Source organism: Schistocerca gregaria, chromosome X, assembly GCF_023897955.1.
Source record: "Schistocerca gregaria isolate iqSchGreg1 chromosome X, iqSchGreg1.2, whole genome shotgun sequence".
NCBI lineage: Eukaryota > Metazoa > Arthropoda > Insecta > Orthoptera > Acrididae > Schistocerca > Schistocerca gregaria.
The window spans coordinates 485,017,619-485,035,597 of record NC_064931.1 but is presented as its reverse complement, the minus strand read 5'-3'; the positions used below and the strand labels follow the sequence as shown (position 1 = coordinate 485,035,597).

Genomic DNA, 17,979 nt, shown 5'->3' with positions numbered 1-17,979 from the left:
TGCCAACAGACTTCAGCTCCTGCAACTTATTGTAATATCTTATAATACTCTATGTACATTCGCCAGTTCTCTCATCAATAGCTGAAGTATGGCCTACCTGTAATGTACAGAAAGTCTTGTAACAGCTCACAGTAGCATTACAAATGCCAGTAACATGAAACTACAATATTTACTTGTACCATAATTATTGATGTATGTGCTTAATTTCACAGTTTCCCAATGACTTTTTTGCGGGGGAGGGGGAAGGGGAGAAGAGGAGAAATAACAGCTTGAGAAATTCATTCTCAACTGCTATTTTTGAGAGAACAAAATAAACATTCTAGAACGAGATTTTCACTCTGCAGCACAGTGTGCACTGATATGGAACTTCCTGGCAGATTAAAACTGTGTGCTGTACCGAGACTCCAACTTGGGACATTGCTCTAGAGCATTTACCTGCAAAATGCAAAGGTCCCGAGTTCGAGTCTCAGTATGGATCACAATTTTAATCTGCCAGGAAGTTTCAAAACGTACATTAGTACAATATCTGCAGCAAGGAAAACATTTCCCATTTCACGCAGTCACACACAGCTTGATACAAACTTTGAAAGGTAGCATCATGACTTACATTTGTTACAGAAAAAAAAGAGAAATACAGTATTAATTTTCTCTGAGCACCTTTATAAAAGAAACTATGTCGAACACTAATTAAATATGAACACAGTTTATAGTCCCGTCACTGGCATTTAATCTTGTGTTTAAAAAGTGATGGCTTGAGCTCTTAATCATACAGTACTTTCCATTGTAGTAAGTTTCACTACAATACATACCTGTAGTTCATCACAGTAGTATTAACAATCCATTATTTAATCTTTCTTTCACACTGTTTCTGTATTTCAGGTACACTACTAATAATGGCAATTTTGTTTAAAGGTAAAAGTGACATATTGGGTAAAGATTAGTTGCACTTATACTTTATGGTGACTGACAATATTGCAGACTGAAATGAGGATATAAACACAACACTGATTTGAAAAAAAGATTCAGCTGTTTGTTATTTGTCCTACATTGTCACTGAGTTTATAAAACAAACAAAACTACAGAATCTTTGCAATAGTCCTATTGCATACAGCACTGAAGATTAACTTTTCATATCAAATTATTTTAGTGCACGAGTTATGAAATATCATGCAATACATAAACTGCATTTCTTTCAGTACTCATTTATTTTTCAACAAGTCAGTTTCAGAGTTCTCATAAAATGTAAAACTTTTATACAGCTGAAACATTCAACAACTAAATAATTATATTCTGTGAACATTTTCCTGTTTTGTGGGTAGTTTAATACTGAAGAATAATGACTGCACAATTGTAACTGAAGTTTTTGTAAGGAGATATTTCAGATAGCACATTAAATAAAAAGCTCGCCAGACAAAAACTGGTCACCTTCATCTTAATAATACAATGCCTACATGCAAATCAAAAACACCTGTGACTCAGTATCATATCGATGGTACATATTCCTGGACCTATAAGGTATCAATGTTCAACAAACGTGCCACAACACTCACAGGTAAGCCAGACTGCAAGGTTGCCATTCGTGATATTTGGCACATAGTTCCAAAATTTCAGATGTGCCACCACTGCTCAGTGTTCCTCGTGCCATACAGGCTTTGCCCAAAGGGAGACATGGTTTGTAACTTTCAGGTTGTTCACAATGGATGTCATATTACATAATGACAACAGCCCTCAAATGGCAATTTCGTTCACACTGCACAAAATATCAGCATCATGCCACATATCCCAGTTCTGAACAGTGAAAGTTAGGTTATGGATAACTGTCCACCTCCTGAAAAGTCATGAGATAGTCTCAGAATTAAAGTAACTAGCCTATATGATAGCAGTCACATTTATGTAAGATAAAACAAAGCCCCTCCCAGAAATCAACCAACCTAAGACTAAACAAAACCTACAATGAATGTTTTCGACAAAGCTTATGTTATAAATTCTACACACTTTAGGGGACTGAAACCAACAGAATAAGTCTTAAAAACACAGTGAGACATCAACCCTAAAATATTAACTGTGAAAATTTATACAAGTGTTCATAACAGTATCCTTTTACTTTATCCTTTGCATCTTATTTTCTTCTAACAGTCAAATATAGGGTTGTTTTACATTATTTTTCCCCTTCTGTCTGTTAGTGCTAAAACACTGTGATGAAGATTGCTTTGCAGTATGTTTATTTACGATTTTATTTAGACATACGTGGACTTTTTAATAGGCTATGTATAGTAAAATTTAAATAAGATTCCTTTTTCAATAATTAGGACTGTCTATCAGAAAAAAACACTCACCTCTCATAAAACATGTGTCCAAGGGCTGTGGAGAGGTGGGGGCAAGCAAAGTTTAAGAAGTACAAAATCCACATCTTAATATAAGTAAGTACTTGTTCCTGTTTGCTATGATTGGCAAAGAAAGAACATAGCAAGTGATATTTTATTTATAGTGAAAACAAGTTTAACATAAATTGTCTTCTTATACCCCTAGAGATAAAGGAAGTCTCAGAAACAACATAAATAAATGTGTACCTCAAATCACAACTAATGCGCTTTTCAGCTTATACACCATGTCTCTCATAATCACAAATGTCCTCATACTACTACTGCTTCACACCAACTGACAGATAAGGTTACTCTTCACCCACATGGGGCTAATATTCATAAAAGAGAACCTCCTATTACTGCTACTTAGTGCTGTTTCAGGAAAGTTACATGTATAGTAACACACAATACTAGTTTTCCAATACTGCATAAAAGCACAAAATTACACATCAGTTTCCATTATAAAACAGTAAAAATCTACATGATACATGTTTACCATAGACTTCCTTTGGTTTTGGGCCTATTTTAAGTTGACATACATAGTCTAAACTAGTTATGGCAATAGATATTTACTGTGCAAGTGTGAATGAAATAATGGAGATTTCACATACATAAGTGCAGTGAAAATAGGTTAACATCAGATCTAGGCAAAGAACTAAGGAGTCATGTCATCCACTGTCCCAACAATATAAAGACATTATTCTACAGAATCGTGACGTTTCAGCTGTTGGCATCCCTTTCCATTATATTGACAGTTGGTGTTAGTTAATATTGTGCTTCTGGGTGTTCAGTCAAGTTGTTGTTTCCAGCTTATGTGCAATATTTCGACAACCAGGTGCTTCGAATTGTCCAATTTGGGTGTACTCACAGCATGGACTCCAACCAGACTGAACTTTTGTTGGTCTCATGTGGCTGTTTACAGCCGAGTTTGTTAATGTTGCCCACTAAACCCTCTGATGTGTTCTGTGAAATGCACATTATCTCAGCATTTCCCAGCTACAGCTGATGTGACACATGGTGAGATCTTAATAAATTGAGTTCCTGACCCCAAGCTTTATTTAAACTGAAACCTCCATCCCTGTTTATTAGGTTTTCTGACATGTTTATTTATTGTGCATAAAATGTAAACAACTTAGCTAAATGTCCAGAAGCACACCACCAATCAATCAAACCATGAAAACCTGAGAGGTTGGTGTGTTTGACTCCATTTGATATACACTAGGTATGTTCTGACATGACATTTTATTATACGACCTGACGTCCACTGTTAATCAAACTTTGCAGTCCTCATTAAGATAATGTACAAACAAGAAAACCTGGTTGTCTGGGAGCTTTGTGTTGTAATTCAGATTCAAGATATCTAGAAAGAAACATTTTTGCTAACTGAGCAGTTTACCAATATGTAGCAAACACAGGCTACTCTTGAGTTGTGATGAACACAATGTCAAATACAGTTGAGATATAGGCAAAAGAGTGATTCATTTGAACAAATACAATTTCAGTCATCCACATCATTGTTGCTATATCTTCACCCACTGCAAAAGAAGCAACACTGTTGGTGGAAGAGAGCAAAGGCCTCTTGCTCAAAACAATGTTTCAAATGTTCATACATGGTGACTTCATACAGTGTGTTTGCTCACAAAAAGGTTGAGAAGGATTTGTGTTGATGTCCTGCACATACTTCCAGCTCATTGCAAAGATTTTTAGCCTCAAACCAGAATACAACCAATCAGTCCCAGTTCACCACGATTTCATTTTACGACAATCAGTCCCAGTTCACCATGATTTCATTTTACGACAATCAGTCCCAGTCCACCATGATAGTATTTTGGCTGCAAGTCTGATGTGAATCCCATATAGATTAGTAGGCTATGTCTGCTACATACTGGTAAACCTCTATGACATTGTTCCGCGGTACACTTTCTTTAGAGGATGACTCTTCACATGCTGACTTCGACACACTAAGTGATTAACGTTTTTGTCTGGTGAGCTTACTGAGTATCTATGGTGGAAATCACAAGCTTCTAATACAATGTCCATACATTTCTTTGTATCAATTATGTCACATTTAAAATAACAATTTTACTCTGAAGAAAGTGCCAATTAATGGCTTTTTGCCATTATGAGACAAAAAACATCACAAGTCCACTTCTCTTGGCCAAAGTTACATCCCATAATACAAAACACTTGAGCAAAACATATTCCAGTAATACTGGAAAAGATAATATACTCAATTTGCAACATATCTATCTTCACCACAAAAAAACAAAGAAAACTGTAACATATCTCAATGTTTAGATTGCCTGGCGTGCATCCTTGCCAGTTACATAATGGTTACAGGAGTCTATGTATTAATAGATCAGACCACATTCAAAAATACTATTTTTTTCAAAAAATAAAATAAGCTAATGCTGAAGTCCAATTAAACAAATATATCAGAAATATATTAACTCATAAAATGAAATGACATCTTGCTGGCAGATGAGCACATCTCTTAAGTCCACAGAAACCAATGAATAAACTAAGAGAAACCTCTTATAACAACAACATTGCTGTCAACATAAACAAACAAAAATTCACATTTACAGTAGGGTGAATTGTGTTTCTCAATTCTCACTTTATCAAATCTCCTACATATAAAGTACTACGACTTTTCATTTTCATAGCAGTAGATGTAATATACGTACTAACACTGTATTAACAGATAAAAATGCAGTAATAGTATAAGATATAAAGTGCATCTTGAATAACAGCTCTGGTACAATTACAGAGGATACTTACAAAAAAACATCTTGACATATACAGTTGCACTGACTAGGTATGCTTACTGCAGGGCTTCTAACACACACAGAAGTCATCTGCTTTCGAGGATATTATGATGCTTGCTTGTGATAGAACTATCATTATCTTTTCTATCACATGAAATGTGAGTAAGAACACTGTCTGGATGTCTCGCAAAAGTACTGTCTGTGAATGGTTTCTTACACACACAACAGTAACTGCAAAACAAAGTATTTGTTACTCTGAATTGTAAGAAATAACAATATCAATAAGTTAATTTTTTGTACAAATTTTATGCAAGGTTTTTGGCTCATATCTACTTAACTAAAAGCCTCTATTCACTGTAATCTGTGGCATTTATAATCACAACAGTACTTTGTAACACACAAAAGAAGAGATACATTAGGAGGAACCAAAACTAATATCCATCTGTTGACATATGGTACTTCTGTGTAGAGTAATTCCACAACAGTTTTATGATGTAAACACAGGGTTCAAAGACGGGTGTAAAATTTGGGCTACAGATATTTACGTATGTGAATATTAAATGTATCTCTGCCATCCTTTAACATTTCTAAATATTTTGTTGTTCTACTGCATGATCAAAGTTGTCTAATAATTATGGTTTACACAATATGAAATAAAGTAGTACATTGGTTGGCTAATAAGTAACAAGTATACTGCAATTAAAATTTATGATGATGAAAAGTCAAGCAAATGTATATTTTTTAGCATTTCAGGAAACATTATTACTCACCTTGTCTCCTGCAATACACATGATGTTCGTTCTACATCATATCTTGCAAATGCTTTACATAAATTTTCACCACGTGCTAGTGACGATTCCACCTTTCTCATGCGATACTAGAAGAAAAAACCAAAATATTTTTAGTTAGCTTTTGAAAAGTTTGCTTTTGAAATAAAACCACACACACACACACACACACACACACACACACACACACACACACACACACAGAGAGAGAGAGAGAGAGAGAGAGAGAGAGAGAGAGAGAGAGAGAGAGAGAGAGAGAGAGAGATAGGGGATAGAGAGAGAGAGAGAGATAGGGGATAGAGTAAAAACTAACCTTGTGCATAGAACCTCTTATGCTGGATGTAAGAAACATTTCAACACCAGCAATAGACCATGCAGATGGGATTGTCTGTAAAACCTGGGTAGCATCGAAGTCAACAGCTCTTGTACACAACAATTCTATTGCATTAACTGCAAATTCTTCCCTCTTTGGAGACCTAAAAGTATTAGATTATAAAAAGATAAGTGGATTATGAGTTCAACGGCAAATTTTAATAGAATGCATGACATACTGATACTCCATTTACAGATTGAGTAACCTAACATTCTCATCGCAAATATCATTTGGTATAGCAAAGGTTCTAATAAACTTTTGCTATCTTGTTGAGGTCACAAAAGGCTTATATATTGATGATCAATATGTCTTAACCTTATTAATCACCAAGATAAAGACATCAACTTCATTTTTTACCCAAATATAACTACCTTACTTTTTAACTCCAAAATATCACTTAATTTTACTCTACAAGAAAAATTATGCCACTTTTATGAGCAAAATTTTTATTTACGCATTCTCTAGTTGGTTTTGGAGTTTTCACTCATCAGCAACACACGTCATTGTGACAGAAAATTTAAAAGTATCCATCTCAGTCCCAAGATCATCTAGGGGTATACATGTTAACTCAAACAGAGCTCCACATACCAGGGCAAGCGTTCAACAGCCATCCACACCCATTGGTATGTAACTCACTTTTAGTTGGGTTATGTTTTAAAATTGAGGTTTGTACCATCCTCACAATCTGGGCTTACTCCCAGGGAAATAGAATGTTCAGTGATGTCAAGCAGTGGTCACTAAGTCATGTGTAGTATTTACTAAAGATGTCTGGCAGTGCTAAACAGCACCCAACTAGCAGAGTTCCCTTACAAGTGTGCTATTTGGTATGATTCCTTGGATGTGGAGAGTTTATTGAATAACACAGACATGAAGAAAATTACATCCACTTGCTGTGATCATTGCACAGTGCACTCAACACACTTTTGCTCAATTCATGAAACTATAATTTTGCCATGACGAGACATGAGTCTCTCTCTCTCTCTCTCTCTCTCTCTCTCTCTCTCTCTCTCTCTCTCTCTCGTGACCAACTCAGTTAACCTAACCACAGTGCACATTCACCTCACTTCTGGGAAACATTTTCTGTGGTTTCTCTCAGCTATCTTCATATTCCATCAGAATATTCCTTTTTAAGTTTCTGTAGCCCAATCAGTAAAAATTGAGCCCTTACATAACCACTCTGTTGCCCATCATAAGAACCCTCTGACTTGGGACTGATACTTGAGTGATATAAAACACAATATTCAAGGAAGACAAAACATACCTCTCAAAATTATGAAGCACTTGAATAAACAAGAATGAGATACTTTAATATTAAATGTTATATCCAAAAGGAAAAGTTAAAATACTTCAGATGTCTATGGACTGATAATGAAGGACAGGCAGAAATAACCACCAATACTAGCAACTCTGTAGATCTGGTAACAATGGAAGAACTACAAAATGTGGTCAAACAAACAAAACAGAAAAAGTCAACTGGCTCTGATAATATCTGATAACAATGGAAGAGCTGCAAAATGTGATAAAAAAAAAGGTCACCTGGCAGTTATAGTATAAACACGGAGCTGATTATATATGGATCTGATCATCCAAAGCATAGACTCTTAAATTTTATGAACGTTTGCTGGCTGAACAGACATGTGCCAAACGAATGGAATGAAGCTTTGGTATGCCCTATTTACAGGAAAGGCAATAAATTACAATGCATAAATTATCAAGGAATAAGTCTACTAAATTCCTGCCACAAACTGTATGCTGAAATTATAAACAAGAGATCTGTACCAATAATCGAAGTGCATATGTTAGAGGTGCAACACGGTTTTCGAACAGGTAAATCATGTTTTGGTTGTCTTTTCACTTTGGCACAAGTAACTGAGAAAATAAGGGAATTTAGATTGCTACAGGTTGTATATATAGCAACATCAGTTGCACAAAATTTTTGTCAAACTGACCATGGTTTCGACTGCATAGGGTACTCTGCATCAGAATAGTAACAAGCAATATTTTGACAAACATTTTGTGCAACTAACGTGGCTATATACACATCCTGTAACAAAATAACGTACGGTTGCTGGATCTCAGCCAATAAAATTGTTTGGAATTTAGATTGCTGACTTACCATGTTTTTAATGACTATGAAAAGATGTTTGACAAGGTAAATGCTATGGAAATCACTTAAGAAATTGGGAGTTGCAGCGTATTTGATTACAGCAATTCAGTCATTATATAATAATAATATAAGGATCCATACTGTCCAAAATGGGACGGAATCTGCCAATATCAATCAAGAAGTCAGACAAGGCCACCCACTGTCCTCCACTCTTTTTAATGTTTACATTGATTAAATGAAACATTAAGAAGTGACAATTTTAGTTGTATGATGATGCTATTTGCTGATGATTAGATTATAATTGGAAAATCTGAAGATAAGGTTCAAATTTCAGTAGACAAATTGAGTCAAATTGCTGCTAAATACTGACTGAGAAAATCAACAGATGGAACAAAAGTGATGCGATTTCAAGGACAAACTCACAAGAGCCAAAATTGTTATAGATGCAAAAATAACTGAACAAGTAATAGGATTTAAATAGGATTTAAATAGGATTTAAATATTTATGATGCAGCTTTAAAACTTCCCAACTCAGATAATGTAGAGCGCAAACTGGCCAGATTCAGACATTATTGTGGAACTATGCAATGTACATCAAAATATAAAGAAACATTAAACTCTTTCCAGAAACAGCATAGCCTGTGCTTCTGTATGGCAGTGAATGTTAGAACCTAACATCTAATCAACTGCAATGAATCGAATTATCAGCGACGAAGCTCCTGTGCTTTGTAGCAGGATATTCATTGCTGGACCATAAAAGAAATGCCATTATTAGAGAAGAACTAAATGTTACAAACACAACTGAAAAATATCATCTGAACTGGAAAGATCATGTTGAACATATGTCTAATGATAGAATAACTAAATTGGCAACACAACATAACCAAACTGGCAAGAGGAGCACTGAACATCTATTAAAAAGATGGCATGATTAGTTCTGAGGCGAAACAGGTCAAAACGCCCAACCCATGAAGACAACGATGATGATGATGATGATGATGATGACGACGACATCTTCAGCCTCTCCATTACTTTGAGGATGGAATGCCACTGCGTTGGTAGAATTCCTGGAATTTCTTTGAAGTAAATTATGGTCCATTGCTTGAGATGATGACTTTGGGAAGAGCTTCAATGGAGAGTATTTTGACTAGCACCTTCAATATAGCTTCAATGGTTGTAGACAACATTGGGATTACACATGGAAAATTTGAAATAGCTTCAGCGATGGTCAGTCATGTGTTTGAAGAATGTTCCAGCTAAGTTCAGACAGATAACGTTTCCATGGCTGAATTTGTAGCACCGTGGTGCCAAACACTGAGGCAGCAGTGTGGCCTCATGTGCAGTGCAATGGGGCCAGTTGTGAACTATGACTTCCAAATCATCATAGGTAGCAGGCCAGTAGAGATGACAGCAGACCAGTATGCACAGTGTCACAGTGGGATGGATTTAACAGCTGCAAAACTTTCTGCTGGGGCACAGTAGGCTATAAAGCCTTCAAAAATGATGTTGATTGATGAAGAATGGATGTGCAGGCGCTGACAATAGTATGCATGCAAACCACCCATGTCGTACAGAGATTAAAACTGTTGATACAAAGGGGTAAAGCCTGTACTGCTTTGGCACCTGTTGTTGCAGCAAGTAGAAAATCATCATGGATTTATCAGAATTACTCTTTTATGCAGAGGTACAAGATCTCTTTCTCATTGAATGATGCATAGGACCCACATGGAAGGAACAATAATATGTTTGCATTTGCATACTGTGCAGTACTGTGATAGTGAGTCTCTTAGTAGTAGATGCTTAAATATAAGTCCCAATGTTGTAATCTCGGACCCACGCATTCAGATAGGTTGTTGCATAGACCAAAAGTCATCACAACAGCTTTGGGGTCTGAAGCATTGAAAACAGGGGCCACTAATTTACTGCCAAAACTTAGTGACAGCAAACATTATACCAAGTGACTCAATCTGAGTTCATTTGTGTTGTGCCTCTATTAAAGTTGTGGAGATGAACGTGATTGGATGTCCAATGCCATTTACACAGCAATGAAAAATAATAGCACTGATGCTGTACTCTGACATACCCACTGCAGTCACAGCGGGGGGAAGGGGGGGGGGGGGGGATTTGACATGAAAGGTACTAAGCACAGCAGAGTCCACAGCCTTATTTCGGTGCTTGGAAAGTTTGCTTACACACTGCAAGCTATTCAAAATTAACTTCTTTTCATTGAAGTTGATTTAATGGGTATGCGATCTGAGCTCCGCTGGGGATCAGTTTGTCATAAAACTTAACCTTCTCCAAAATGGACTGCAGCTGTAAAGAGCTGGTAGACCATTTTATGTAGTCGACAACACTGAGATGATGACATGATGACCTGTCAGTGTAATGACTTATTTCACGAGGAAATTGTTTAGGTATTCAATGCAGTTTTGTAACCCCCACTCCAACCAACAAAAACAAAAACACACACACACACACACACACACACACACACACACACACACACACACACACAGTTGTAGGCTACAGTGAAAGACAGCAGCCTGCAGATTAAAAAAAAACCCATAATGTTAAGATTTTTTGAATGTCTCTGATAATCTGTTTGCCTCAGACAATAGTGTTATCCAATAGTTTGCACAGCATGGATAGTGACATAATTCAAAAGGTGCACTCAGAACAATAAGATGAGACATTAAGTCCAACAGAAGTTGTAGGTAAGCATCTGCCTGTACCACAGTAAAGTATTTCCCGGATTCCAACTCTGGATGCAGCTCCTCATGCCACAGGATATGGTATGAATTGATGATGGCTTGAATATTAATGGTGGCCTTAAAATCACCACATAGGTGCAATCTACCCAAAGTTTTTCTGACCTTATCACCATGACAAGTGTAGCCCAAGAGCTAGCGGTGATGGATTCAATTACTTCAAATGCCTGGAAGCGGTAAAGTTCAGCTTTAAGAATAGGTTTAAGCTTGAAGAGTTCTGCTCCCACAGAAAGAAATTTAGAGATTATTGTGTGTTTTTTCTCAAATCCACAGTAATCTCCAATTTAGGGCTAGGGCATCATTAGTGGAGCCCAACCAAGATTCAAAAAGGAATGCATATTTTCAACAGCTCTCTTAAATATTTTTTTTTTTTTTTTTTTTTTTTTTTTTTTTTTTTTTTGTGGAATGATGTCAGACACCAAGTTAATAAGGTCCGAGATATAGAAACCAAAGAGCAAAAATGCATCTAGTCCAAACATATCTGCAGCTGCTGGGGTTTCAATAAGTATCAGATCCAAGGAGCCTCGGACCTTTTGGTATGTCACTTGTGCAACAATCATGCCTTGCATGACAATGGTTTGTTTGTGATATGCAACAAGCTTAAGAGGTGTGTACCACTGTAGTGAGCAAACCATGTCAATTCTACATCTTGAGATTAATGAGAGAAATGACTGCACTCTGGAAATGCACCTGCTGCTTGTTAATTTCAAGATGCAGAGGGGGGGGGGGGGGGGGGGGGGAAGCACAGGAGTATCTGATTCTGGACACATCATTGGTGTAATAGCATGGACATCCAGTGGCATGTCAACGTCATGGGCTCGTGGTTTGCCTTTACAAGCTTCCACCGTGTCAACCTAGACAGGTTTTGATGCAGTATAGGCATTGGGATTTGCGGTGGTCTTAGAAAAAGATTTAGAAAAACTGGATGTACACTCCAATGCTGGGAAGTACAATAGTATTTCCTTAACTGCCATGTCCATCAGACAGTGGTTCATGTTTTTTGCCTGTAAAGGGAGGGAACTTTTGACATCTGGGGACATGTGACTGGGGTTGTGCTGGCATACAAGATGTCAGTTGAATGCCAGTAACTTCGTATGGACTGGGACACACTGGTAGAGACAAGTTAACCAAGTGCATCATTTCAAAAGCAGTAGTAGTCTGGAGGACTTCTGCTAATGAGGGGATAGAAAGCTTAAGTGTATTTCACCAGATCTCTGGGTCATGAGCAAATCTGGACAACTATGTCCTATATAAGAGAACCTGCTTAAGATTTCTAATAGCCATGACATGTTAAATCACAACCTAACTTAATCCTTTTAGATTGATGATGTATGGACAATAGAATTTATTTCTATGTCAGGAATATAGTTGCAAGCAGGAAGCCATCACATGAGTCTGAACATGGTAATGACTACACGAAAGGTTAAAAATTTTATCAAATGTCAGAGCTAACAGATTGATGAGTGGAGAGAAATTCTGTATGAGCTGTAGATTTTGAGAATGGAGTAAGAGAGAGAGATTTTTGAGCTTATGGGTCCAATACCTGGTACCCTTGAAGATGGTGAGGAAGCCATTTCTCTTAACTGTCCCAGTCCTCCTTATCTTCCAGGAAGGATCTGGATAATGGTGGTAGCTCTGTTGGTTGCATGGACAAACTTCTGGGGAACACTTGTACTAGTTGGTGCTGTTGCAGGAATGGCAGTAATGCATGTAGTTGCTCTTGGTGCTGTCTTTGGAAAATGTGCAGTTTGCTTCTTGTAACATTCACTTATCTTCTCTAACTGTTTCTTTTGCTTCTCAAAATGTTTCCCTTTCTTCTCAAGATACTGCAAAAACTGGATCCATGGTGATGCACTCTGGAACTTCTATTGCACAACAGTGTTCGAAGCAACTTGTCAACAATTTTGTATTTTGACCATTACAAATTCATACAAACACAATTCCACCTCTAGTTGATCTCTTAACAATGACTGATCTGTCTTTCAATACCAGCCAATTATTCCATCCAGTCCACAACCGACATCCACAATGAAAATGCACGACAAATTCAAGTATACAATTCATCAGAGCCCTGAACAACAACCAAGTCACTGTCAATAATCCAACCCTATGCATAACTGTCTGGCATCCTTGGTGTGAGCTAAACTGCTGGCCTGTGGCAGTGAAGCACTGTTTATCTCAGCAGTGGGTTGCATGGCTACTGATGTGTGGCTGAGGTACTCTTAACATTTCTTGGTGGCACCTCCCGTTACTGCATAACAGTGTGCTGCTTTCAAAGTTTTATTTGACTAATGGTTCAATAGATTCGTTATAAGTTCACAACTCTCCATGGCAAAAACATTTATATTTATTCTGTGCAAGTGAGATGAGCACCGGCTCTACAACTGACAGCAAAATGAGTATCCTAGCTGTTCTGCTCAAAGTTTTGATCCATACTGTTCAAGGGCAGTTGGTGGACCACCTGAGCATCTTAAACTTTCAAGGTAAGTATCAATCAGGTTTTTGTGACACCAATCATATGTACATGATGATGTCAACTTTAAAACATGGTTCTTTAAAGGTTAATAAGCTCAGTCTTTTACACCAGCAAGCCAAAGTAGTTCAAGAACCACCTTACAGACAGATAAAACTGTATTCTGTGAACTTAAGTCATCTTTGAAGCATATTATTTTCTAAATTGCACAGACCACTGTTACTGGTCTATTATTTCACCTGTATATTAGCAACTTTATCTGCTATGTATACATCATGTAAATTAAGTTCATTTATCAATCATCTTAAGTTTTACTGAAACACAAGCCTAGGGATACCTCTTTACTCATATCATACATCACTAATGACTTTTGAGCATTATCAAATAGCATGCATAATCCAACCCTTCTCAGCTACAGCCTCCTACCGTTGGGGCAAGCAATTCCTTTGATTATCAAGGATACAAAACCAACATTCACTAACTCATGAATAATGTTATACAGGTCTCAGTATAATTGTGAACTTGTCAATAGATGAAATGAGTGAAGAACTAGTGAAGTTAAGCTAGATTATAATGTTTGCTTCGTGGGGCAGTCATCAAGCATCTGTACAAAGTCCCAATTTTTACACAGTCCAATCTAGCCACTATAACAAATGATGATGATGATATGCTGAGGACAACACAAACACCCAGTCACCAGGCAGAGAAAATCCCCAACCCAGCTGGGAATCGAACCTGGGACTCTGTGATCCATAGGCTGCAACGCTAATCGCTAGACCACGAGCTGCAAACAGAGTTAAGCTAGGCCAACAGTTAACTTTTTTGTTGTTAGTCTGTTTATGTTATTCAAGAAGGGGATGCCCACATTCTAGAACATTTAAATTTATTGTAAAAAAATCTTAATTAGCAGAAAAGTTTCAGATTTTCCAGTTTACATCCAGCTGTTATACACATACAGTAAAACCTTCACATTTCTACAACTAAACTGATAATCCTTTACATAAAACAGCTACCTACACACAAAGAACTGAGGCTTATATTACATTACTTCTTGTAGTACTGCCAATGATTTGTCACATTACACTCCATTTAATGGTAAGAAGCAGTACCAGAATTCATATTATGTTAAGAAGTATGACTAATGTGCCAATCTCAAACAATTTTCCAATAGTAACTTGGAAATTTTTTTAAAATGTGGTTGGTCTACCCCTCGAAATGGAAGTGCAGTGACTTAACAGCTGTGGCATTTTCCTCAGATGAAATAATATGAAATGGTGGGACATATAAACAGAAATTACTTCATACTTAACATTGTGGCAAATTTGACACATTTAGGAATACACAAGACGATGTGCAAAAATAATAATCTCTTACTTAAAGATACTAACACCCCCTTTTTGTCCAGTATTTACAGGTGTGATTTTATTTTTTCCTCCTACGTACCATTTTCTTCTTTTATTACTTTCTTTCTGCTCTCTATATTACCCTCTGCATCCTTTTTTCTGTATCTTTATGTAATACTTTTGTCCACATATTACTTTGTTCATTGTATTAACTTTTTCTCTCTTTCGATGTAACTATTGCACTATGGACAATGTAACTTTAATCGTAATAACCTTTTTGCCATTATAATTATTTTGTTCAATTAATTAATTACTATTTTTATTCTTACATTTCATTTGCTTTAAATTACAATTAATATCATATATGCAATGTCCAATGCAATTACGATCACATATGGCTTGACATAAAATGAGGTCTCATGACTCAAGCCTTATCAAATAAAATAACAGTATAAAAAAACACAATAATTACTACATCTGCAAGTAGCCTGATATGGGTGCACATGTTGGAGCTCCTGAAGAAATGGAGGAAGCCACCAGGCTGGAGACGTGCCTGTGATAAAGATATCCAGACTAACCATAGGCAAGCAAAACATGACAGTGAGACTGTGGGCAAAGCAATAAACCAGGACAGAGATAAGGACAAGGACAAGGATAAACAATCTAGACAACAACAAGGTGCTAAGTGAAGCCTTCACCACAATGATGATGACAAGGAGCAGAGCAATGGAGAGAGAAATCCGAAATGCAACCAAAAAGAGTAACCAGGTAACAAGTGAGATAATTATCAAGCAATCCTAGCACAGCAAAGAAAGAACCAACAATATCTAGCATGGGCACCAAACTGACCAGCCATGCACTGGGCACCTGCATGTATACTGACCATACTGGACACTATTGGCCACCGTATTCATGTGGCAACATGGTGGCACTCTCACTCTATGAGCACAGCGCTGTGTGGGCATGGTGGCCCCTAACGACCATCTAAGTTGTCATCCTCTGAGAGGCATTCAAAATCTGCCGCGCCCAATAGCAGATCCCTCCCCCCTTAAACAAACACGTACATGCAGAAACGCACTGGATGGGGAGAGTGGTTGTGGTGTCCGTCATGACATTGCTGAAGGTGATGGCACTAGAGGGTTCCCCCCAATCCTCGTGGATGCAGAAAGTAGTGTTGGTGTACCTGTGGGGAGTTGACAGCAATTACCAGTGGTTCTGGCCCTGGGGCCTCATGGTCACCAGAGAGCAAAAGGTGAGGGAGAGGGAGTAGCTACAGGTCTGATGCATCTGCTCGAGGCCAGAGCTGGCTGTGGTGGTGGCATGCGAGTCCTTTCTGTGTCTGCATGTGTGTAACTCTTTGCCTGTGGGATTCTACTACTGTAGCAAGCATCCAAGTTATAGTATCCCCATAGGAGCAGATCCACACAGCCACACCCGGTGTGCAATGCTGGGATGGCCAAGAGCAGGGTGCAGAAGGAGGCAACACCAAAAGTTGAAGTAGGGTCTGCGGTTGCCACCTGTGGGCAGGTAATTAGGGCTAGAATCGGCAATCAGCATTGTGCAATATATGCTCAAAAAGAGGGTAAAGGCCACTGCAGTGGCAGAGGTTTTGGCACCCATCTTCATTTTCTGCTTAAATGTCTGAATGAGACATTCTGCTTCCCCATTGTAGGAAGGATGGAACAGAGGGCTGAGAATATGTTTTATGCCATTGGCTCCACACAACTCTTCAAAAGCAGATACTGTGAATTGAGGCCCAGTACCAGAGACTGAAACATGAGGTAACTCTTTGACAGCCAAAACCTGGGCCAAGGCAGTGAGGGTGATGCCAGTCATGGTGGATGCAATATGTAACACATATAAGTACTCTGAGTAGGTATTCACAATACCATTGATCCCAAAAGTGGACCTGCAAAATAAAGGTGAATATGGTCCCATGGATGGGGTGTAGGCCAGGGTACAAATGATTGAGGGGATGAAGCCTCGTGCCAGGCGCACACTTTGCAGCCGTAATGGGGAACTGACCAACGTATGTTGATTTGCAGTATAAATGTGGAAGCAGAGGACCTCCTGTTGGTTGAGATCAGAATACGGCAAGTCAGTAGACACGACAAAGCATCAGAGTTGGAATGTTGTGCTAGGGGCTTAAACCAGATGGTATCTCTGGGATTAGTTCTTAGTCAAAACAATGCATATCCCCTGAGAGGAGAGTGCGATAGGGTCTGACAGAGAGGCCAACTTCCAGAGCAGAAGGGATGCTTCTGGTACAGCTCAAGACAAAAACAGTGATCACTGCAATGAATCATGCATGGTGTGAAACACTGTGAAATGCTGTTTTGCATGATGCAAGTGTGTGTCCCACTGAAAGGTGGAAACGACAGAAGATGTTTTGGTTAGCCAGTGGCAAAAGGCGCTCAGACCTGGTGCAAATGAGCCTTGTGTACTCACAGTTTGTTCACCTGAAGCTGAAGTGATTTTTGTAACAAGTCTAACTGGAGCTGCTGTTGCAGAATTAACTTTGTTGTTGCTCCAGCAGGCAAACCAGTTGGGCATCCATGCTACTAAATAACATTCTTTTTCCTGATTGCCAATGCTATATCCGTGGGTAGCTGGATATTGGTGTGTGTGCGTGTGTGTGTGTGTGTGTGTGTGTGTGTGTGTGTGTGTGTGTGTGAGCGTGTGTCTGAACTCTGTAAGAAATGGAGGAAGCTGCCAGGCAGGAGAGTAAACCAAACTAACAGAAGGTGAGTGAAACACAAGTGAGAGATTGCAATCAAAACAACAGATCAGGGCAAGAACAAGGTCACGCAACACAGATTACAATGAGGTGCTACGTGGAGCCTTCGCCACAACAATGACGACAAGGCCCACACAGTGGAGAGAGAAATCCAAAATCTACACCGAATCATCATTGAGGAGTGGGACAATCTGGAACAACAGTGCCTTGATGAGCTCGGGGATAGTATGCCACAATGAATACATGCATGCATCAATGT

At 38.2% G+C, this 17,979-nt stretch overlaps 1 protein-coding gene across 1 annotated transcript in view; it reads right to left on the bottom strand.

The window, feature by feature from the left end:
• Nucleotides 1-2,321: 2,321 nt before the first annotated feature.
• Nucleotides 2,322-17,979, bottom strand: part of LOC126297561 (transforming growth factor-beta receptor-associated protein 1-like) — a 151,085-nt gene continuing 135,427 nt past the window's right edge. The window contains exons 13-15 of the mRNA XM_049988493.1: nucleotides 6,233-6,395; nucleotides 5,902-6,008; nucleotides 2,322-5,362 (exon numbers count right to left, since the gene is read on the bottom strand). Of these exons, the coding sequence (XP_049844450.1) occupies nucleotides 5,218-5,362; nucleotides 5,902-6,008; nucleotides 6,233-6,395 (415 nt within the window). The 3' untranslated portion in view covers nucleotides 2,322-5,217. The remainder of the gene's footprint in view (nucleotides 5,363-5,901; nucleotides 6,009-6,232; nucleotides 6,396-17,979) is intronic.